The sequence below is a fragment of the Eretmochelys imbricata genome, chromosome 5 (genome assembly GCF_965152235.1).
Source record: "Eretmochelys imbricata isolate rEreImb1 chromosome 5, rEreImb1.hap1, whole genome shotgun sequence".
Classification (NCBI taxonomy): Eukaryota; Metazoa; Chordata; order Testudines; family Cheloniidae; genus Eretmochelys; species Eretmochelys imbricata.
In genome coordinates, this window is record NC_135576.1 from 75,640,700 (window position 1) to 75,663,960 (window position 23,261).

Genomic DNA, 23,261 nt, shown 5'->3' on the forward strand with positions numbered 1-23,261 from the left:
AGTGGAGCTGTTGTTCTATAGAATAAAATACAAGAGGGGAGTGAATGGTAATGACGTGCACTTCTGTGAATTTTTAATCCTATAAAAGCAGATTTAGGGTTAATCTTTTATACTGCTTCTTTTTCAGTTATGCCAGAGTGTAGAAAATAGAATATTAAAAATGGTTCTTGCAGAGCTCCGCTTTTGACTGTCTCCTGACACAGTAGCCTTATCTATGTTCCTTTACTGCAAGTACAGTGTATGTTTTCTCTCTTTGGCAGGTAGGCAGTTCTCTATGCCTAGCCCACACCAGGTAGTAGTGTTCTCTGTGGAATGCGTGGGGTTTTCCAAATCCCTTGCTGCCATCAGTACTCATAGTCCTACCAAACATGCAGGCAAGATATTAGCTTTAGTATTTAGGTCTGTAAAAACAGTTTGCATATATAGAAATAAAACAGGTGAAGAAAAATTTCTGATTGCAAGCCATGAGCCTGAATTTAAGAACTGATCAGCATTTTTTTTGTTTCATCCGCAATTGGATTACAAGTCAAAAAAATTGACACATTTGTAGCATTTTTGCTATGCTTCAATTTAAACCAATTTTAAATATAAAAATAACATTGCTCAAACCATGGTTTGGCATCATCAGAAGTGTTTCAAATCCTAGTTTATGGAGGCTGCTTGTTTTGCATCAAATGGATATATGGGCAATGATGACTGTGGATTTCTAAGTGTTCATCCAAGACACCAAAAGTGACAATTTCTCACTTTTTGTATACTTAAAATATTTTTAGTAACTAGAGAGAATCCTTTAGAATAGCAAACAAATAATGAATATTGTAAATACATGAATTCTAAATTGTCCTGAGATCGATTGATTTCTTTTTTTAAAATACATTTTTCTTTAGTGCAAATTATTAGTTTATCGATACAGAGTTTAGGATAATTTTAAACATGATATTCATGTAAATGCCTTGATAAAGAGAACTTTATATAAATGTAAATATACATATTTTAGTGAGTTATTACTGCAGAATTAATATCCACTTTTGTGTAGTTCTAGATGTGTCACAGACCTTGGAACCCGTGTAAATCTAGAAATTTAACTCTGTTTTTGATTAAATCTAATAAATTTGCACTTTGTATGCATTTCATAAGACATATATTTATTAGAATAGTTAGGCTCAGGAGTTTTGGGATCAGGATTTGGCGTTCTAATCCTGCATCTGACCATTGTTTCTCTGCAGCACTGTCTTAAGACACTGGGCTTGTTTGACAGTTTCAGCCTTTCTAAAATGGGGACATACAACTTGACATAGATGGCTTGTTACGCGGCTTTACTCAGAAGTTTACAAAAAGATTCTAGTTATTATAGGTTCATAGATATTTAGGTCAGAAGGGACCATTATGATCATCTAGTCTGACCTCCTGCACAACGCAGGCCACAGAATTTCACCCACCCACTCCTGCAAAAAACCTCACACCTATATCTGTGCTATTGAAGTCCTCAAATCATAGTTTAAAGACTTCAAGGAGCAGAGAATCCTCCAGCAAGTGACCTTGCCCCATGGTACAGAGGAAGGCGAAAAACCTCCAGGGCCTCTTCCAATCTGCCCTGGAGCAAAATTCCTTCCCGACCCCAAATATGGCGATCAGCTAAACCCTGAGCATATGGGCAAGATTCATCAGCCAGATATTAAAGAAAATTCTTTCCTGGGTAACTCGGATACTACCCCATCTAATATCCCATCACAGGCCATTGGGCCTATTTACCATGAATATTTAATTACCAAAACCATGTTATCCCATCATACCATCTCCTCCATAAACTTATCGAGTTTAATCTTAAAGCCAGATAGATCTTTTGCCCCCACTGCTTCCCTTGGAATGCTATTCCAAAACTTCACTCCTCTGATGGTTAGGAACCTTCGTCTAATTTCTAGTCTAAATTTCCTGGTGGTCAGTTTATATCCATTTGTTCTTGTGTCCACATTGGTACTGAGCTTAAATAATTCCTCTCCCTCTCTGGTATTTATCCCTCTGATATATTTATAGAGAGCAATCATATCTCCCCTCAACCTTCTTTTAGTTAGGCTAAACAAGCCAAGCTCCTCGAGTCTCCTTTCATAAGACAAGTTTTCCATTCCTCGGATCATCTTAATAGCCCTTCTCTGTACCTGTTCCAGTTTGAATTCATCCTTCTTAAACATGGGAGACCAGAACTGCACACAGTATTCCAGGTGAGGTCTCACCAGTGCCTTGTATAACGGTACTAAAACCTCCTTATCCCTACTGGAAATACCTCTCCTGATGCATCCCAAGACTGCATTAGCTTTTTTCACGGCCATATCGCATTGGCAGCTCAGAGTCATCCTATAATCAACCAATACTCCAGAGTTCTTTTCCTCCTCCGTTACTTCTAATTGATGTGTCCCTAGCTTATAACTAAAATTCTTGTTGTTAATCCCTAAATGCATGACCGTATGCTTCTCACTATTAAATTTCATCCTATTACTATTACTCCAGTTTACAAGGTCATCCAGATCCTCCTGTAGGATATCCCTGTCCTTCTCTAAATTGGCAGTACCTCCCAGCTTTGTATCATCCGCAAACTTTATTAGCACACTCCCACTTTTTGTGCCAAGGTCAGTAATAAAAAGATTAAATAAGATTGGTTCCAAAACCGATCCTTGAGGAACTCCACTGGTAACCTCCCTCCAGCCTGACAGTTCACCTTTCAGTAGGACCCATTGTAGTCTCCCCTTTAACCAATTCCTTATCCACCTTTCAATTTTCCTATTGATCCCCATCTTATCCAATTTAACTAATAATTCCCCATGAGGCACGGTATCAAATGCCTTACTTAAATGGGACAAAATAAACATGGTTTTACAAAAGGTAGATCGTGCCAAATCAACCTGATCTCCTTCTTTGAGAAAGTAACAGATTTTTTAGACAAAGGAAATGCAGTGGATCTAATTTACCTCGATTTTTTTTTAGTTATTAGGGTATTTATAAATATATATATATATATATATATATATATATATATTTATTTATTTTTAGTTACTACAACTGTTACTTTTTTTGTTCATTCCTTTAAAGTTGACTTAAAGGAAATTAAAATTGGCTTATTCTTCTAATTTTGTTTTTGTTTGACATATGAAGATGTTCTGAAAGGTGATAAAGTTAGGGTTTTTTACTGCTTGGTTTTTACCTTGGAAGTTCAGAGCTTTTTTTTACCCTGGAAGGCTCTTGTCTAGTGATTTGGAAAACTAGTACAGTTATGATATTACAGAAGTCATGAGGCAAAAACAAAAAATCCAGAAACTGTTCTGAAAAAAATCATACATAGTATAGTGATACCAAAAAAAATGGCACAAGTCCAATTTCTAAAAATCCTTTGCAGATGACTGAAATACTACATGCTTAAATAACAGTTGTGTGTAGGGGAAAAAGAAAACAAAGAAATGAAGCACAAAGTCCTGCTAAAATTGGGGGAGTCAAAAGGGAGATATAGGGGGAAGCGACGTCTGAGTTGGGAATACTAGCTATCTCCATCATCTGATCTCTCCAGCATCCAGTGACACATTAGTCATCCCACTTTATCCAGTCACTACTGACTCCCATTTAGCTTTCCTTCTGGACTGTTCGGTAACTTTCAAATATATTGCCCAATAATTCTGCCTGTCTTTTTTTCCTCATCATTTCCCTTTTACATTTTATGTTAAGTTTTCACTCACAGATTGAAATTAAAGACTAAAGTTTCCAGTATTAAAAAAAAGAAAAAAAAATTCAGGTATGCATGTAAATACTTCATAATGGCATACTAGTTCAAAAATGAAATACCTGATAAACACCTGCGTTATTTTTCTGGAAGTGTGGTTTTTTTCAGAACCCTGTCAACATTTTCGTTCCCACAAATTAAGGATGTCAAAAGATGCTTTCTTATCTCATGGGGAGAGTTGCGGTAATGGGAGAACTCGTTCTTTAAGGTTAGATTGTGTCCACATGAGCATCACTCAGCATCAAACTTTAAGCTTCATCTTGGTTCCTCTGTGCCATCCAGAGTTCATAAAGAAATCAGACGTCCAAAAAGACTTCTGATCCTCTGAGAAATGTGGAGTATGCATTTTTCTTTGATATTTGTTCAGATATTTGTCTGACTTTGGGCATTTGTCTGCATGTGGATACTGAGCTCCCCATAAGTTGAGTTCAATATCTTCCATGCCCAAAACATGTATCTTTGTGGAACATACTTAAGCTGATGTGAGGAAAGTTTTTTCAAGTGTTGCTTAAAATCTCAGAGCTAGTGACAGAAATAAATGTGTAGTTTTAATGTCAGTTACGTTTTAAAACAAATTTTAAAGTTTGTTTTGTTCATTTGCCAAGACTAACCGTTCAAAATTCAGATTCCCTTGGAATAGTTTACACCCCAAGCACATAAAGCAGCATCCTTGCACTGCTTTAGGTGTTTCGAATATCACTTCTCGCAAGGAAGTAGACTCCTTAATTCTATTAAGTAAAGATGGAACATATTTTTCAAATATTATTTTTGAGACACGCTTAATTTAAGTTTACATATTTTGGCAGCCTTGTAAAATGTTTCCATCTCCCCTGGGAATTATTATTTTATGTATATAAAGTATTAGTCTTTCCGTTATCCATCATGATAAAACGGTAGGTGAAAAGATACGATACATTTCCAGGACCATTTGGAGAGTTTGTCTAGTTTGCTGAATAATTCTGATTCAATTTTCTGATTGAATTCTGTGCAACTTACATAGAGAAATAAGAATTTCTCCATAATAAGAGTTCTGCAGAACAATTTTGATACTCGCTTTTGTTTTATAACAGTTAGAAATCCATACTTCATGTGCTCAGTTGCTTTTGAGTATTACTGTAAATGAAAAACAAGAATTTTCTCAAATCAAGTCTTTTGTAGGAATGATTTTTAACATTCATTCAAATAGTCATTTTGGACTTCAGATTACAAGTAAAAAGTTTTTTTAAATTGCTTGTCTCCACAAATAAGGAATGATAATGAAAATGTTGCTGTTTGCGGTAAGCATGATAGCCTTTGGATTGAACACTGAGTGCTAGTGAAATTCTGAGTAGCTTGAAAATGCTTTGTTGATAATTTTCTTTTACTGAGCATTTTTAAAACCTTTTAAAGACAGATCTGTGATCCCAGATACCTGTCCATCTTGTCTTGTAGATTAAATGGAGCCACTTCACTATTATTCATCAGGGTTTACTTTTTCCATCAGTTCTCAAATGTTGTGTGACATACTAGAAAAGGAACTAACACTTCAAAACCAGAAAATATTTTTAACATTAAAACGATTCCATTAGCTTATCACTGAACCACAAAACTTGAATTCATCATTGTTCTCAGAAAACTTTTCAAGAAACTTTGGCAAGTTAAGGTAGTTGGAAAGGAATGTGATTACCTCCTTTGCTACCCATTTATGAGGAAAATGAAAAACGTCATTGTCCTTTGTTGTGGCTGTCTTTTGCTCCACAACCACAAGATTTCAGAGAACCAGGTCCCTCATCAAGCTGTTGCAACCCTGTGAGGAATCCACACTGTAATGCCAGATTTGCCATCCCTTTGGACCTAATGCATGTGTATGAAGCAAGTGCGCATGCGCACCAGGAATACCAAAACCACTGTCATGAAACACTATCTGAATTTCTAATAAATTACTTCAATTGAACCTTGTGGTTTGCCCCACCACCCCTTTCCGTGTTGTAGCTTGCAAGGCAAGTCGAGGGTGTTTAAGATCCTAATATTTAAAGCTCCCAGACCACTTCAGATACTGGAATTTTTAACAACTTTCATTTTGTTGAGACCAACCATATTGGTGGAGTTGGGAGGGAGGAGAGTGGAAGAATGGAAAGAGAAGAGTAGGGACTAAATGGGGAGGAGTGCCTGCCAGTAGCTGAAGTCGGTTACCAGAACTTGGAGAGTAGTGCATGAATGACCTGTAGAACCACAAGGCTGGGTTTGAGATAGACTGCTCAAGGATTGACCATTAGAGCAAACCCATGTTGATTGTCTGCACGGTGTTAGTAAAACTGATATGTATAATAAGATGAACACGGAGTATGGTTCACAGCTTCCTTCTTAAGGTGAACTTGAGATTTCATAAGGTTCAGTTCATTCATTTTTCCTCTTCTAAGTCCCTCAAGCACTTTGTGGACATTATGTGCTATGGCCACAGAAACCAGGAGTTTTGGCAGTCTGACTTCCACTTGCTGCTTTTGGGTGGGGAAAGACATCTTCTGTCATACTCAAGTGGCTACGTACTTCCTTCTTGTAAATATACTTTGCAGAAGGACTGCGTGTGGTGGGGGCAAGAGGCTGCCTTCTGAAAGTCATACCTTTTTCTGTCCGTCTCCATGTCTTGGGCAGATGGGTTGTCTTCTGGATAGCAAAATGGTAATCGATGAACATTTTTTCTTTGTGTTACGGGACCGATGACAACACATACCAGACAATGTCCTCTAAATTCCCATGTAAATTAATCCAACTCTTGTTTGTGCTGCGTGTTGCCAGGCATAGCCCAGATTCCCGATGGGGGTGGGCTGGAGAGGGACTCTGTGGGAGCTGCTGAGGAAAGGAGAATTTTGGTTTTAATTTGTAAATTCACTTTTTGCAAAAGAGAGAACCAGTCTAAGGGTCCCAGCCAGGTAATGCTGTTCAATTTTATAGTCTTCTTGATTGTTTTGAGGGAATGGAGTCTCTGGCTAAAAAGGAGACTCTAGCAAGAAAGGGAAGTACTACAGGAAGTTGCTTAGTGGAAAATAGGGAATGGGACTTCTTGAGTCAGAAAAAAGAGGAACAGAGGTCCAAATTTCAGCTGTCTGAGTGGTAAATTTACAAGGTAAGAGCAAAATCCTTTGTTTTTCCAGAAATAATAGTAGCTATTTTCGAAGGTTGGTGTTCAGCCAGACAAAACTATTTTGAGGTACCATTGATTTTACACTGGGCAGCATGTTGCCAAACTGAAAACCATCCCTGTACCAATGCATGGTACTCCATTGTCGTCACATTTTACTGTAACTTCTATACTGTCATCTAAAGTAGGACATCTGGATTCACAGACTGTTTTTTTTAATCTGCCTCCTATTTTAAATTTGCCTGCTTTTAAAAAAATTGTAATTTTTTTTTACTCCTAAAAAGTGCCATTTGCTAATTTGTATCAGTGTTGTAAATTTAATTTATTGGGAATGAAGATGCATTTTCTCAGATTCTGAGTATATTAAGATTAAGTTCAAAATCACAATCTCAAATTTCTTTTAAATTGATAAACTTTGTCTTGTAGCTAACTATACACATTAAATTTGACTTTACTATTAAAGGTAGCCAATGATTTAAGATCCTAAATGATATGTAATCAAGAGAGAGAAGGTGGATGAGGTAATACCTTTTATTGGACCAACTTCTATTGGTGAGAGACAAGCTTTCATAACCTACCACATACGGATTTTTAAAAAAAATATGCTTATGAACTCAAAGGATTATCAAATGATTGTTTGAGAATGTGCAAAAGTAGGTCACACATGGTGTATGTGTCAAGCCACTTATATTAGTTAAAAATCATTCTAAATTCAGCTCTCTAAAGTATCAGACGAGTGACCAAGGGCTAGCTGGCAAAATGCTAGAAAATGCTAGAGGAAAATACCACCACAGGTTATCAGAAATAGCAACTGATAATATAGCAATTGATTTTTGAAATACACTTTTAAAAAAACTTACAAATTTGTTTATTTCTGTATCTCAGAACAGTTTTCTTTTTCTGCTTCATTTAAACATTGGAGTAAGTTTCATTTTTTGTGCCGAAGCTAAAATTACATATTGAATGATGCACGTGCATGCTATTTGAGTTGGCTGATAATCTTTAAACAACAAAATATGAAACATTGTATTACAGCATATAGATTTGCATCATTAATTCAGGTAAGTGAATTCTAAACAGTATCCGTAACGGGAAATATTTTTCTACTTAGCCACACTGTTCTGTTGTAGCAATGTGGTGACAGAATATGCACAGTTCAAAAGTAGCTATCTTAGGTTCAACATGAAGTCTAGTTTTCCGCTTGTAGCAGATGCTGAGTTAGACATACATTACAGTTTCGTTTGTAAAGCATGTCACAATAGAAACAACCCCTTCCTGTTTTCACATGATCATTGGATTCTGACGGTTTTCAGTAGGAACTTTCCATGTTTTGTTTTATGCCTGAAAGTGTATTTCCTTTTTTGGAAGTGGGAGTGAAATCCCTTCAGCCTCTTCGAATTTTGTAAGAGTTAAAAATTGTTCCCATTTAAAAAAAACAAAAAACTAAACCACTCTTAAGACAGGACTGTAGCAAAAAATAGCTTAAGCTTGAAACTTGGAACAGACAGTACTCCTTTCAGAGCTTAGTGCCTTTTGATTGGATTGAAAAAATCTAGTTTTGATTAACCAGAGTTATGAACATTTGAAAATGTAGAGTAGAATAAAATAAAATGCAAATGCATAGTAGAAAATTCCCTTGTTGTTAAATGAGCTCTGCTCATAATTATAAACATTTTTCTTCAAGTGATTGCATATGTGCTTTGTACTAGGTGTATGTATGTCTCATGCACTGGTGCCAGAGTTTTCCCTCGTGGTTCCCATGCAGGCGGCCGTACATGTCCCTTGTGCCTCGCGCCAGGTGTACAAAGGATGGAGGGCCTTCCCCATTCTTCAGTTCCTTCTTACCGTTGGTGGCCAGAACTTGCTGTTTGCTCATTCCCACTGTGAACTTGCCATTTACAGTTGTTAGACTGTGATACTCATTTTGGGTCCTTTGGGCCTCCTTTCTTTCTTGTTGTCTTTTTTCCTGTATAGTTTAATCTGATTGTTAGTGGATGCTGGGCTCTGCCCGGTACTGGGGGAGCCTATGCCATGGCCCCTGGCTTCAAGTCCTGTTCCAGGTGTCAAAAGTTCATGTCCGTGAGCATCCCTCACTCTTTCCATTTTAAATGCTTGTGAAAAGGTCACATAAGAGATGAGTGTACAACTTACCAGAGCTTCAAAACTAGAACTAGAAAGCAGAGAGAAAAACACCTCAGGTTCATCCTCATAGAGGCCGCTCCTCACCTGGCTTTGCTACTGCCTCAGTTGACTAGAGGGAGTGCTCCCTTGGCCTTAACTGGGGAAGGAGACAAGAGGTGATAACCTTGCCAGGACATTCCTCAAAGAGACAGAAGTGCTTACAGCGCTCTCTGCCTTCAAAGCCAAAGAGGGGGATGACTTCCATGTTGTCATAGTCCTGTGTGTAGGACTCTTCAACTGCAGAGGCTAGCCACTCTGGTACTGAAGACAGAGTGCACCCTTAGGCCTGCCACTCCACAGTGCTCCATCCTAGTGACTTAGTCAAGCCAGAACCTTTGACTCGGGTTCCAATGCCGGGACAATTGAGGCCAACTACTTCCTTGGTGCTGATGCTGGAGCTGTCCGCTTAAGCGGAGCAAAGACCTATTTCAGTAGTGACCTCTGTGGAGGCATATGTAGCTGCAGAAGATCTGCTAAGCCTCTCAGGACCACTCTTGCCAATTATTCAGGCTGACAGTACCTGTACAAGCCTGTTGCATGTGGTGTCTATGCTGGTTTCCATGTTGGGAGCTGGTTTGGCACCTGCGATTTCAGGTCTGATAACACTCCCAGCAATCTTGATCTTGGCTTAGACACCAATGGTAACAGTTCTCTCTCAGTGCACAGTAACTATAGCTCAGAAGCCCCTGATATTGCAGTCCCATACCACAGGCCTGTCACAGATCACATTCTCAATCTCCTGCAATGTTTCCTGGTACTGCTTCCCCTGGCCTTCAGTGTATTTATACTCTTCCTCAGAATCTGAAGTGGATTCCCACTTCAGAAATCCAGTGCATTCCGAGGCATTGTTCCCACTATTATAGAAATTATCTTGATAAGTGGATCGAAGGAATTGAGTGCCTGGTCTAGGCACGGTTGGTCTCCGATACCATACCAGCCCCATCATTGACCCTACTGGTTACCATGGGGAGATGCCTCCAGTGTCTAGGTCCTCATCTCCACCGCACTACAGAAATTAGTCCTTGAGAGGGGAAGTACCAAAGAGTTGTTACCGAGCAGCCACTACATTATGGAAACATATTGCTGAGGGGGAAAGTTTCTTCACGTAGTACAGACAGGCCACTCAGTATTCCTACAGAGCTCCTGGGGTACTGAGGATTGGACCACCCATTGCCTGCTTTGGAAAGACCTTCTACACTGGCAGTTCACGACCAGCTTCAAGAAGGTTCAAACCTGTTTTCTCTGAACACCTCATCCTCATCACTGGATGAGACCCTGGCAGCAGTAGCATCTTCTCCAGTATCTGATGACTTTTAGTCCTATCAGGAGCTTCTGAAAAGGAGGACACTGTCTCTAGGAACTCGGATAGAGCTTGAGGAGGAGAATTCCCACGAACTCAGACATTTTACACTCTGCTACAACAGGGAAAGTTGCTCTCCCAATAAATGAGGCAGTCATGCAACCTAGTAAAGCTTTATGACAAATCCCATCATCTCCTTGTACTGGTGGCAAAATGCATGGGATACAAGTACCAAGTTCCATCACAAGGCTATGAATGGGTTTTATCAACACTGCACATCAAGCTTCCTGGCAGCGGTGACAATTAATGAACTGCATTGCAAAGGTAGAGCAAAAGTGACACCAAGAAAAGGACACAAATTTGGATCTCTTTTAGAAAAAATGTTGAGTCAGCTGTGGACTTAAAGCTGCTTATAGAGAATTATGAGGTTCTCTTGGCCCATTGTGATTATTCCAGTTGGAATGCCGTATCAAATTCCTTGACAAGTTACCAGATGTTTCCAAGGGTAATTTACAGTCTTTCTTAGTGGAAGGTTGGCTGGTAGCACTAGCCCCTTTGCAGGCCTCCTTCGATGTGATGAACTCAGCTGCTGAAGTTTGGGCAATGGCAGTAATTATGTGGTGTTTGTCAAGGCTCCGGTCCCCAGGAATTCCTGTTCAGGTACAACAGACCATTGAAGACCTCACCTGCAAAGGATGTACCTTGCTCTCCTTGAATAAGAGCACTAATATGTTAAGACTCTAGGGCAGTGTTGAAATTCCTAAGTCTGTGTATGCTAGCCCCCAGGATAATCAAGTTTCAACTTCAGTTTCTACCAAGGCAGTAGCGCTACAGCCATAGAGAGACTGATGGGTACAGGCAGAAGCACAAACAGCAAAGGAGAAGGCCCCAGCCATCCACCTGGAGTGCTTCTGCTAAGAAGCCACACACCTCAAAGCAGCCTTTTGGACTCCTCCGGTCAGCATACCAGATCTTAGTGAAAATCTTCCCCTTTTTGGAAACAGGTTGCCTTATTCACAGGGGAATCAGGATGTATCCTATAGTTCCTGTCTTCACCCTATCCCTTATCAGGGAACCATCTCACAAGTCTGTAATAGGGTGGGAAGTGCAGAATCTACATTTCTTGGGAGCCGTAGAAGAAGTGCTTTCTCAGTACTGGGACAGGATTCTACTCCTGCTGCCTCCTAATACCCAGAGCAATACCATGGCTCTTCGGAATTTAAACAAGCTATAATACTATATGGTTTTCTTTTCTATTATCTCTTTGCTAGACCCAGAAGATTGGTATACTACCCTCAACTCCATGGTTGCATATTTCCATGTGGCAATCCACCCTGACCACAGGAAATTTCGAAGGTTCGAAGGGAGTAGGAGATCACTTTCAGTTCATATCCTTCAGCCTGTCTTCCACACCAAGGATTTTTACCAGATGCATGGCAGTGGTAGCAGCCTACCTCCATCACAGATGTCTGTACCTGGACTATTGGCTGGTCTGGGATCGCTCGTGTCAACAGGTAGATAGAAGTATCCATCGAACACTCTATTTGTTTTCATGCTCTTAGCCCTGGAAGTGAACAAAGAGAAATCTATCCCCTCACCCCGCAGAGAATAAAATGTATTGGGGCAGTCCTGGATTCTATCCTAGCGAAGGCTCTTCTGCCAATACCAAGTCTTATAGCTTTACGAGACCCTTGTGTGTCCTCCAAGGGCCATGCTTGACCTCAGCGAAGAATTGCCTCAGTCTCCTGGGGCATATGTCAAGTACATGTATATGACCCCTTCCCTCACCATGCCTGGCTACATATCAGAGGATTACAGAGGCTCAAGTCAATGTATCTCCCTCAGATACATCCCCTGGACACACTAGGATGCATCCCAGACAAGGTCCTATCATCCCTGTATTGGTGAATGAACCAAGACAATGTCTGTAGGGGTGCCTTGTTCTCCCAGTCTCTTCCCCGTATGACTTTGGTAACAGACGTTTTAGCCATGGGGTGGGGAGTGCATCTGGGAGACCTGCATGCTCAGGGTTTGTGGTCCACTAAGGAGGCCAGGCTGCACATAAACATTTCAGAGTTAGGGGCATCGCCAGAGCATGCCACCATTTTCTACTTCATATATACAGGGCAGGGATATCCAAATACTTACCAACACCACCATGGTGGTGTTACACTTCAACAATCAGGGAGTGCCAAATTGAACAGCCTGTGCCAGGAGACAGTCATGCTCTGGAACTTCTGCATAAAGAAATTCTCTGACTCTTAGCATCACACCTACCATGGGTTCAGAATGGATTAGTAGACTCCCTGAACAGGTCATTCCCTTGGATCATGAATGGTCTCTCAACATGACTGTACTAAAGTAAATATTTCAAATAGGAGTACTTAATTGCAACCAGTCGGAACAGGGAATGCCCCTCCTCTGTTCAAGGATAGGTCACAGGTCCGGGTTCATATCATATACATTTCTCTTCCCTGGGACAAGGACTTGCTCTTTGCTTACCCTCCAGTGCTGCTGATTTCCAAGTCATTTTCAAGCTGAAGCCAGAATGAGGCAGAATAACACTCTCTGTTGTAAGCTGGGTAACGTAGCCTTGGTTCTCAGACCTGCTCACATTGTCCATCAAGGAAATCTTAACTATGCTTTTAGTCAAAGACCTTATATTGCAGAGTCACAGGCAGGTATTGCATCCGAACCATCAGTCACTACACCTCACAGCCTGGTTCCTTAGTGAGTAAACCCAGGAGGGCGCTCTGTTTCGTGGCAGTCCAGAATGTCCTACATAATAGTAGAAAACCCATCCACAAGGGCCACTTACCCAGACACATGCTTCCACTTACTAAGTTATCTCCTACACAGTCTAAGAGTCAAAATATTTTTGATTATTCATTAACTTAGTTTAGCAGTCAGCTCTATTAAAGTGAACCTGGCCACAATTTCAACATTTCAACCTCATGTATTCTCTAACACTCTACCAGGTTCCTTAGGTTGTTTTCACCTATCAGGGACCCTATTCCACAGTGGGATTTGAATTTAGTGTTTTCAGCCCTTATGGGTCTCCTTTTTGAACTGTTAGGCACCCGTTGGTTGTCACACCTCTCAGCAAAGTTGGCTTTTCGAATAGCCGTCACTTCAGCAAGAAGAGTAAGAAAGCTACATGCTCTGACAGATCCTTGATATGCTTTTTTTTTTTTTTTTTTTTTTTTTTTTTTTTTTTTAACAGGGACAAGATACAGCATAGGCCACACCCTGAGCAAAAGTAGTATCTTATTTCCCCCTCAGCCAATCAAAATATATTTACCAGTCTTCTTTTCAAAGCCACGCACTCTGGATGTTCACTGAGCCTGCTTCCTTTATCTGGAAGGAGCAAAACTTTTTTGGGTCCCTACTCACGTGTCCGTCTCCTTTGTGGAATGAATGAAAGACGTCCTGCAACAGAATAACTGTCCTGTGCATCACCAGCTGTATTGTCATGTGCTACAGGATCAAGGGCATTGGCACACCAGAAAAGCTGTCTTCACATTCAGCTGGAGCATGCTCAGCCTCTGTGGCATTTGTGGGAAATATTCCTATTGTGGACATCTGTAGAGTGGTCATGTGGTCTTCAGTCCACACCTTTGCTAGACATTATGTGATTACTATCACATTGAGAGAAGTTTCAAATATGGGGAGAGCAGTTCTGCTGTCCCTCTTCTGGTGAGACTACTAGTGTGACGGGTTGGATCACAGAAACCCCCTTGTGGCTGCCACTTGATGTGCCAAGACTACTTCTGCTCCTACTTTCCTGCCCTGTCAGCTTAGCACTTCAGAGCCCTGCCTGGTTTGTGCCAGACCCATTAGCCTGCTGCAAACCCAGACCCAAGTATGAACCATGTCCCCTAACAGCTGTAGGCTTAATTGAAAGCAGTTTAGGAAGTTTTCCTGTCCTTTACACTCAGATACCCAACTCCCAGTGGGGTTCAAACCTCAAATAAATCCGTTTTATCCTGTATAAAGCTTATACAGGGTAAACTCATAAATAGTTCGCCCTCTATAACACTGATAGAGAGATGCACAGCTGTCCCCCGCTTCCCCCCCCCAAGGTATTAATACATACCCTGGGTTAATTAATAAATAAAAAGTGACTTTATTAAATACAGAAAGTAGGATTTAAATGGTTCCAAGTGGTAACAGACAGAACAAAGTGAATTACAACATAAAATAAAACACGCTAGTCTAAGTCTAGTACAGTAATAAAACTGAATACAGACAAAATCCTCACCCAGTAAGCTTCCTTTTACAGACTAATCTCCTTCTAGTCTGGGTCCAGCAATCACTCACCACCACCCCTCCCCTATAGTTACTGTCCTTTGTTCCAGTTTCTTTCTTTGGGGGTGAAGACGCTCTCTCTTTAGCTAGCTGAAGACAAAGTGGAGGGGTCTCCCAGGGGTTTAAATAGACTTTCTCTTGTGGATGGAGACCCCCCTCCTCTCTCCAATGCAAAGTCCAGCTACAAAATGGAGTTTTGGAGTCACCTGGGCAAGTCACATGTCCATGCATGACTGAATTTCTTACTAGCCAAGCCACATTCCTCGGAAAGCCCAGATGTGGATTGGCATCTCCAAGTTTATTGTTGGCTTAAGGGCTTCTTGATTGGGCACTTACTGGGAATAGTCTTCACTAAAACCACTGCTTCACTAAAACCTACTCAGAATCAAACGAGTATGCAGCCAATATTCATAACTTCAAATAAAAAATGATACATGCATACAGATAGGATTAATAGATTCAATAGATCATAACCTTTAGAGATATGTTACATGGCATGTGTAGCATAAACACATTCTAGTTATGTCATATATACATTCATAAGTATATTTCCATAAAGCCTTATGGGGTCACCATCACACCTAGCTCCCCACCTCCATTGCAAACTGCTTAGAAGTCAACCAGAGTAATGGATATATGCAACCAGTCGAAGAAGAGAAAATGGTTATTCATCTTTTTATAACTCTCTTTCTTGGAGATACGTTGCATATGTCCATTATATACAACCCACCCTCCTGCCCCAGTGCATTAGTCTGTTTCCTGAGTCCAGTTCAAAGGAACTGAAAGGTGAGCAGGGTGGCTCCGCCATTATACCCTCAAAGCATATGTAATATCAGAGAGCAGGTGTGGCTGCCACTAGGGTACCGCTGTGGAAAACTCTCTGGCATGGTACATGAGACATGCGCGCACACACGTAGTATAATAAGTATATGTAACACATCTCAATAAACAGTTATAAGAAGGTGAGGAACCTTTTTCTTTCATCTGGGTTCTCTATCCTTCTGATGGTTTCCTCTTTCCTTTGTTGCACAGAAAGCATGGTCAGACCTGTCAGAATATGGCCATAGCTCCTCATCTTCTGTTGTAGCTGCAGTGGGTGATTTTCAAACCTCCTGCCGTAGCTGTATTTAGAGTACTAAATTTGTCCTGCTTCAGCTCCAGAGTCTTACCTGTTGGACGTTATTTTTAAACTACCTAATTATTTGGGGCACCATTGTGAGTTTTGAGAGATCTTTTGCTGTTAGCACCCTCCCTCTTCCAAACATCTATTGAGACTAAAACCAGTAGCCTATAAAAAATAAGCTGCATTTGGTCAGCTAGTGTCTGTTTAGCCTACATGTGTGCAGGTCACTAATGACATCAATGAATAATACTGCCTTTGCTGACTGGTGCTTGTTAGTTCTGCAACTGTGAACACTGCCCTCCCCCCCAATAAGTGTTTAATGCATTGCATTGCTAAGTACTTGTAGCAGAAGAATTCTGAAGCTATAACACGGTCATCTTGCATGTGTACATTTTGATGATCTCTGACCATGAAATTAAAGATATTAACCTAATAAATAGTAACTTACTTGTTGAAGGATGTGATTGACTGGAGATTTTTTAAGTTTGAAGACTAGTGGTTTTCCCCTTTAACACAGAATACTATATGAAAACTATATAGAGGTTTGTTTCAAATACTGTTTGAGTATTAATATAGTAAAGGAAATACTTTTTAAAGAGATGGTAAAAAAAAAAATCTTGGAAATATATAACAGAGGTGTGTTTTACCCTTTTACCATGAATATTCATTTCTCCTTTTCATATTTTTTTTTTGTCTTTTTAGTTTCTTCTGTAGACAATGGTAAGAAGCAACAAAAAAGTTTTATGCTTTCATCAAAAATCTCTCCAAAAGAAAGTTCACAAACTCCTTCATCATCTTTGGTAGAGCAAGAATCTCCATCTTACAGGGAAAAGTTTATCCCTCCTGAGCTTAGTATCTGGGACTATTTCATAGCAAAGGTAACTTTTATGATTACAAAACTCATTTTGCTCCTTCTTGCATTAGCAATACTTTAAGCAGAAATTAGCCTGTCCTCATTTTATATTTGTTTATAGCATGATATAAGTTTTATCTTCCTCTTATTCATAACATCCCAAACATTCTTAAAACAATGTTGGCTATAGCTTTTTGGAAAAATCTTGTTTGCAAAATGGTTATCTTGAATTGATTTGACTTCATGGAGCATGAAGAGATTGTTCTAAAATGTTGCTCACTGAGATTGCAGATGCACTTCCCCCCCCTCCCACCCCCCCCCCCACCCCCGGAAAGAAACACAAACAAAAAGAAGTTAGAGGCTTAACTTCTGTTTGAGATGAGATATTAAGGAAAGAGGCTTGTATGCTTAATAGTCATGAGAAACTGCCTGATGTGAACTCCGCAGTGCACAATTCAAAAAATAATTGCCAAAACTGATGTCAGTTCAATAGATACATTATGCTTACATGATCTACTCGGGAAGCCTCATAGTAAGAATGTGTTGATACCACACCAACCAATGGGGCTTGAATTTAATGGAGATGTAAGAACCCTTATTTTCTCTCCAGATGGAAAATTGTAAAAATTCCTGTCAAACCCTCCTAATCAAGGAAATGTATGTCTGAAAGGCAGCATAGCCTGGGAAACAGAGGTGGAGTAGGGAGTTAGGAACTCTTGAGTTCTAATCCTGCTCTGGCAGACTTGCTGTTCATTCATTTGCTGTGAGAGTGTGTGTGTGTAATGTTTGTTTATATATATATATTTATATATATATAGGCTGTGAATTAAATGTGTTATATATTTAAATATAGGCTGTCAATTAAATGCTGTTAACGCGTGCGATTAACACACAGCACAATTAACGTGTTAATTTTTTTAACATGTGTTAATCACAGCAGGGCAGCATCAGCTGCTCCGGAGAACCTACATCAGGTCAGGCACAGTAATGGAAGCTGCCACCTGAGGGCGGGTGGAAAGAGAAGAGGTTACAGAAAGACGTGTTTCTCAGGCTCCAGTGGAGAAGTATTTTTAAAAGTAAAAACAGGATGGCTGGGGCTCGCCCGAGCCATGGAGGCCCCTTGCAGGGCTCACTCCAGCTGCCCTCCCCATACCTCCCGGGGCTGGGGCTGACCCACCCCCCACCCCCTGCTGCCTGCATCTGGGGCTGAGCCCCTGAGCTCCGCACTGCCCACGCCAGGGTCTCTCCCCAGCCTTGTGCCACACACAGCTGGGGCTGATCCCACCCCCATCCCTGAGCCCCAGTTTGCCCGCAGCTGGGGCTGAGCCCTATGCTAGCTATATATGTATATAGAGAGAGTAAATGAAACAATGAATTCACACTCCTGTGGCTCTTTTGGGTAATATTGATAGATAATTTGGCTCCTGAACCACTGAGGTCTGAGTATCGCTGGCCTCAGTTAACCTCTTAGCTTGTGACCTGACCACTTCAACCGCTCTCGGAATGACTCCATTACTTTTCCATCTCAATCTCATAGGGTTCAATCTTCTTGTCACCACCTTCCAGACCCTTCATAACTCTGACTGCCCTTACTTACTTGCCCTTGTCTTTTACTACATCCACCCATTCCATGATGTATGACCTTATTCCAGAAACTTCTCTGTATCTTCTTCCCTGGTGCTCTCTCTGAATGTAATACCCATCATGGAATAACTGTAAGGCAGCTACCCTTTCTGCAAATCCCTCCTCAGAACTCACCTGTATTATGCCTGTAAAAATCAGCCAGCTAATGATACCTGTATCAAGAGATGGCTGGGAATAGTTCATACTTCTATAAAAACACTTTCAGTTGATCTAAAACCATCAAGTTGTGAGTGTACTTCATCTAGTTTAAGTAACTATGTAATCTTGTTGTTGCTCACCTCATCTACCCTCCATCCTGCCACCTCTGCCAAACCCCTTCTCTCTTATTGTTCGTTATCCTTGCTTGTCATGTCTAGTGCTAAATCAGATTGCAAGGTCTTTGGGACAAAAATTCTCTTCTTGTCTTTGTCCAATACTAGCACAGAGGTCCTGGTCCTGACTGGAGCTTTTAGGTGTTACTGAAACACAAGTAGTAGAAAATAATTAATCTTTTGAAAATGTAAAGTATTATGTAAATAGAATAACTTGTCTAGTTTTGAAGCCAATTGTGCTGAAATATGAGATTTTAAAAATTAAAAACTGGTTTTCTTCATCAGGGTTGAAATTATTAGAATTCATGAACAATAACTTATTCTTCTTCCAGTGATTGCTCATGTCTATTCCACAATAGGTGTGCATGCTCACCACGTGCACCTGTGCCGGAAGTTTTTCCCCTAGCAGTACCCGAGTGGGGAGCGCCCCCCGTGACCCCTGGAGTGGCGCCTGCCTGGTGCGGTACAAGGGGATCTGCACTCTTCCACTACCCTCAGTTCCTTCTTGCCGCCAGTGAAGGTGCGTTGGAACTGCTCTGCTCCAGCTTTGCTGTAGCTCGTCCCCAGAACTGTTCATTCATTCAGTGTTAGTACCTTTAGTCAGTTTAGTTAGTCAGTGAGCCTGGGCCAGAGCATGCCCCGTGCTCCGGGGTTTAAGTCTTGCAGCTCTTGTAGGCATTCTGTGCCAAGAAGTGACCTGCACACAGACTGTTTGTGCTACTTGAGAGAAACCCATATCAGCGAAAGGTGCAAGATTTGCAAGTCATTTAATCCTTGGACCAAAAGAGAAAGGGATGTTAGGCTCCGGGCCATCCTGATGGAGTCAGGGCTGACCCTGACCACGGCACGCCGCTCCAAACCGGTACCCAGGACCACGGCGTCGGTATGTGGCGACCCTCCAGTGCCATTGACCAGTCGGCACTGTTCCCCGTCCATGGGGCACACCAAGAGGGCCAGGAAGACTCCCCCTTTGCAGCAGCACTGAGGGATGTCTGGGACAGAGGCTAGGCCCATGTCAGGCAGTTCTCGATCCCCACCGGGCCCCAGGTCTCTGACTCATGTTAAGTGGAGTAGTCCGACCTCCTCGGAACAGGCCTCTCCGGATGTCCGGATGCCGTCCATGCCTGAAGCCTTCCAGGCAGCCCGGGACGATATGTCCATGCCAGTGCCCAGAGTGCCACCGATGTCGGCCCCACGCTCCAGAGGAAGCAGTCGCTGGGATCTCTGCAGTCGCCTCCGGCCCGATACCGGTCCCAATGCCAATCACCACCCAGCGATCGTTCGGGGCAGAGTCCAGGTGGATAGCCCTCTACGCTGACCAGACTGTCTGGCTGGGTTCTGTCTGGCCGGGACTTGCGGCACCACTCATCCTCAAGGAGCGAATATTGGTGGGACCGCAGTGGGCGTCGCCATCGGTCCGCATCTCGGAGAGGGTACTGCAGTCAATCACGGCATGGTTGTAAATGCTGTTCCCTCTCGGACTCCCGCTCCAAGTCTCTGCCAAGACATTGCAGCCCCGGGCATCGATCGCTGGCATTTCACTGTCTCGGTCTGCCCATCAAGACAGTTTGCGGAGCGAGCAGCGGTTACCACCAGTACCGGTCCTCCACGTCGAGATCGCGGTCCTGGGGCCGTCGTAGATCCCGGCACCGCCACTTCTCCCAGTCCAGAGACAGCAGCAGGTCTTACGCCAGCCCAGTCTCCATTCGTAGCCATCCTTCGATGGGCCAGACCAGCCAACCCAAACAGCCGGCCCCGTCTGTGCCACAGCAGATGCAGTGGCACTGAGCATCGTGGCCAGCCCAATGGTACCAGTGGGCACCGTGGTCTCCAGCACAGCCCCCGGTGGGAGCTTGCTCGGTGCGCGAAGCTTCGGAGGCACCATCAGCCTCCCTCTCCAGACCCCCGAGAAAGGAGGCGGTAGGTTGTTCGTCCTCAGCACCGTGTCTGGAGTCCCTCCGGTGCTGGCCAACACCCAGAGCACTGCACTGGCCTCTTCGCCCTGCCCGGAGGAGGCATTTGAGGCCCTGCCTGCCTCCACCCGCAGGAGGACTACAGGGCCCACCAAAAACTCTTAAAGAGGGAGCATGGCAGCAAGCCTCCACCTCCAGGCAGAGGAGATGGAGGAGCCCTTAGACTCCCTGTTTAACGTGTGGTCCCTGTTGGCACTGGGTAGGGTGGCCTTGCGTCGCCACCCCTTCATGGATAAGATTTCAAATGCCCTGGGTCAAACACCAGCCTGCCCCCCAGCCTGGGTCCTCCAAGGGCAAGCAGGCAGGGAAAAGGCGTTTTTGACAGGATGCTCAGGGGCACCCCACTAGTCCTCATCAGGGATCCACCCCCAATAAAGCTTTCCTTCTCCAACCAGTTGTGTGCTTTCTTTCCGGTATGGTCACAGCTAACTTCAGACCAATGGGTCCTCAACACCATCTCCCGGGGTTACACCCTCCAGTTTACTTCCTCCCCACCGAAGCACCCCCCCGTCCCCCTTGGGGGACCCCTCGCAAGAAGCTCTGCTTGAGCAGGAGGTGTGGCAGCTCCTAGGTCTAGGAGCGATAGAGGCCATGCCCGAGGAGTTTATGGGCAAGGGGGTATTACGCCTGTAATTTCCTTATCCCGAAGGCCAAAGGGGGGCTCAGGCCCATCCTGGACCTCCTTTAGGTCTGAACCAGTACATTGTGAAGCTCAAGTTCCGCATGGTCTCCCTGGCCTCCATCATCCCCTCTCTGGATCCAGGGGACTGGTACGCTGCCCTAAATCTATAGGACGCTTACTTCCACATCCACATATTCGAGGGGCACAGGTGCTTCCTCCGTTCTGTGGTGGGACAGAATCATTACCAATTCACGGTCCTCCCGTTTCGTCTGTCCACTGCCCCCAGGGTGTTTACAAAATGCATGTAGGTTATCAAGGTCATCTCCCGGTCGCAGGTCAGGGATCACGTAGCGCTCCTCCTATCCACATGCACCACCTTGGGCCTGTTGGTAAACAACACCAAGTCCCAGTCCAATGCATAGAGTTTATCGGTGCGCTTCTGGACACAGTGTCGGCCAGGGCTTTTCTCCCACCAGACGGATTCGAGACCCTGAAAGGTCTCATCGACTTGGTCACAAGGTTCCCGGTGACAACAGCAAGGGTTTGCCTACAACTCTTGGGTCACATGTCGGCATGCACGTATGTGGTCTATTACGCCAGACTCAGGATAAGGCCCCTCCAGCTCTGGTTGCCCTCGAAGTTCTCCCAGGCCACGAACAGGATGGACAAGGTCCTCACAGTGCCAGACTTTGTGATCACCTCCCTACGGTGATGGTCCACCCCAAACAACATGCTCCAAGGGGTCCTGTTCAGGGACAGGGCCCTGTTGTTGGAGCTGGTGCCCGATGCATCAGACCTGGGTTGGGGGGCACATGTGGGGAACTTTCAGACCAAAGGCCTGTGGTCGGCTCAAGACCTGACCTTACGTATAAACGTCAAGGAGCTCAGGGTGGTGTGGCTGGCATGTATGGCCTTCCACTTGCACCTGGAGGGCAAGGTAGTCAGGGTCCTCACGGACAAAATGGCCTCTACGTTCTATGTCAACAGGCAAGGCGGGGCCTGATTCTCTGCCGCGAAGCACTCAGGCTGTGGGACTTCTGTATAGCCCACAACATCCACCTGAAGGCCTTCCACCTACCAGGCACCTGGAATGAGAGGGCAGGTCGCTTGAGCAGGGACTTTTCCTCACAACATGAGTGGTCCCTCCACCTGGAAGTGGCCCTCTAGCTCTTCCAAAGGTGGGGAACTCCCCAGGTGGATCTGTTCGCAACTCAGCAGAACTGGTGATGCCCCCGGTTCTGCTCCGGGGGAGCCTGGGGAGGGGCACTATCTCTGATGCCTTTCTCCGGTCCTGGTCAGGCCAGCTTCTCTGACTTTCCCCCGTTCCTTCTAATCAGCAGGGTCCTGGAGAAGATAAAGACGAACAAGGCCCGGATTGCCCCAGCGTGGCTCAGGCAGCATTGGTATGGGTCCCTCACAGGCCTAGTGGTAGCTTCGCCATGGCAGTTACCGCTCCGCCCAGACCGGCTCTCTCAGGACCAGGGCCGCCTCCTCCACCCCATCCTGGCAGCTCTTCACCTCGCGGCATGGCTGCTCAGTGGTTAGGTGGAGAGGAAAGGACGTGCTCAGGGCAGGTTCAGCACGTCATCCTCGAAAGTAGACAGCCCTCCACTCACCCCGCTTATTTGGCAAAGTGGTCCCAGTTTTCTAGGTGGGAGGCGGACCAGGGTGTCTCCCCGGTGACTGCTTCGATCCAGCTTATCCTTGATTACCTCCTCCACCTGAGTGCCCAGGGCCTGTTGCCCTTGCCAGTCAAGGTGCACCTGGCAGCTATGTTGGCCTTCCATCCGCCAGTGCAAGGGCACATGGTATTTTCCCATGCAATGACTGGCCGATTCCTTAAGGGTTTGAACCGTTTTTTTCCATATTCTAGATCCCCGCAGTGGGACCTAAACTTGGTGTTGGCTTGTCTCACGGGGCCCCCGTTTGAACTACTGGCCACATACTCCTGGGCTCACCTCTAGTGGAAGGTGGCCTTCCTAGTTGCAATCACATCGGCCAGGCGAGTCTCGGAGCTCAGGGCCCTGACCTCTGAGCAGCCGTAAACAATCTTTCATAAAGA

General features: G+C 43.7%; 1 protein-coding gene across 4 annotated transcripts in view; it reads left to right on the plus strand.

Annotated features, from left to right (window-relative positions):
• The window catches only part of DMXL1 (Dmx like 1), a 146,037-nt gene that overhangs the window by 90,570 nt on the left and 32,206 nt on the right, over positions 1 to 23,261 (plus strand). For 3 of the 4 annotated variants that reach the window (XM_077817357.1, XM_077817358.1, XM_077817361.1), the window contains 2 exons: positions 261 to 374; positions 16,499 to 16,674. In XM_077817357.1, coding sequence (XP_077673483.1) covers positions 261 to 374; positions 16,499 to 16,674 — 290 coding nt within the window. The remainder of the gene's footprint in view (positions 1 to 260; positions 375 to 16,498; positions 16,675 to 23,261) is intronic. The other variant, XM_077817360.1, reaches the window with a different exon arrangement.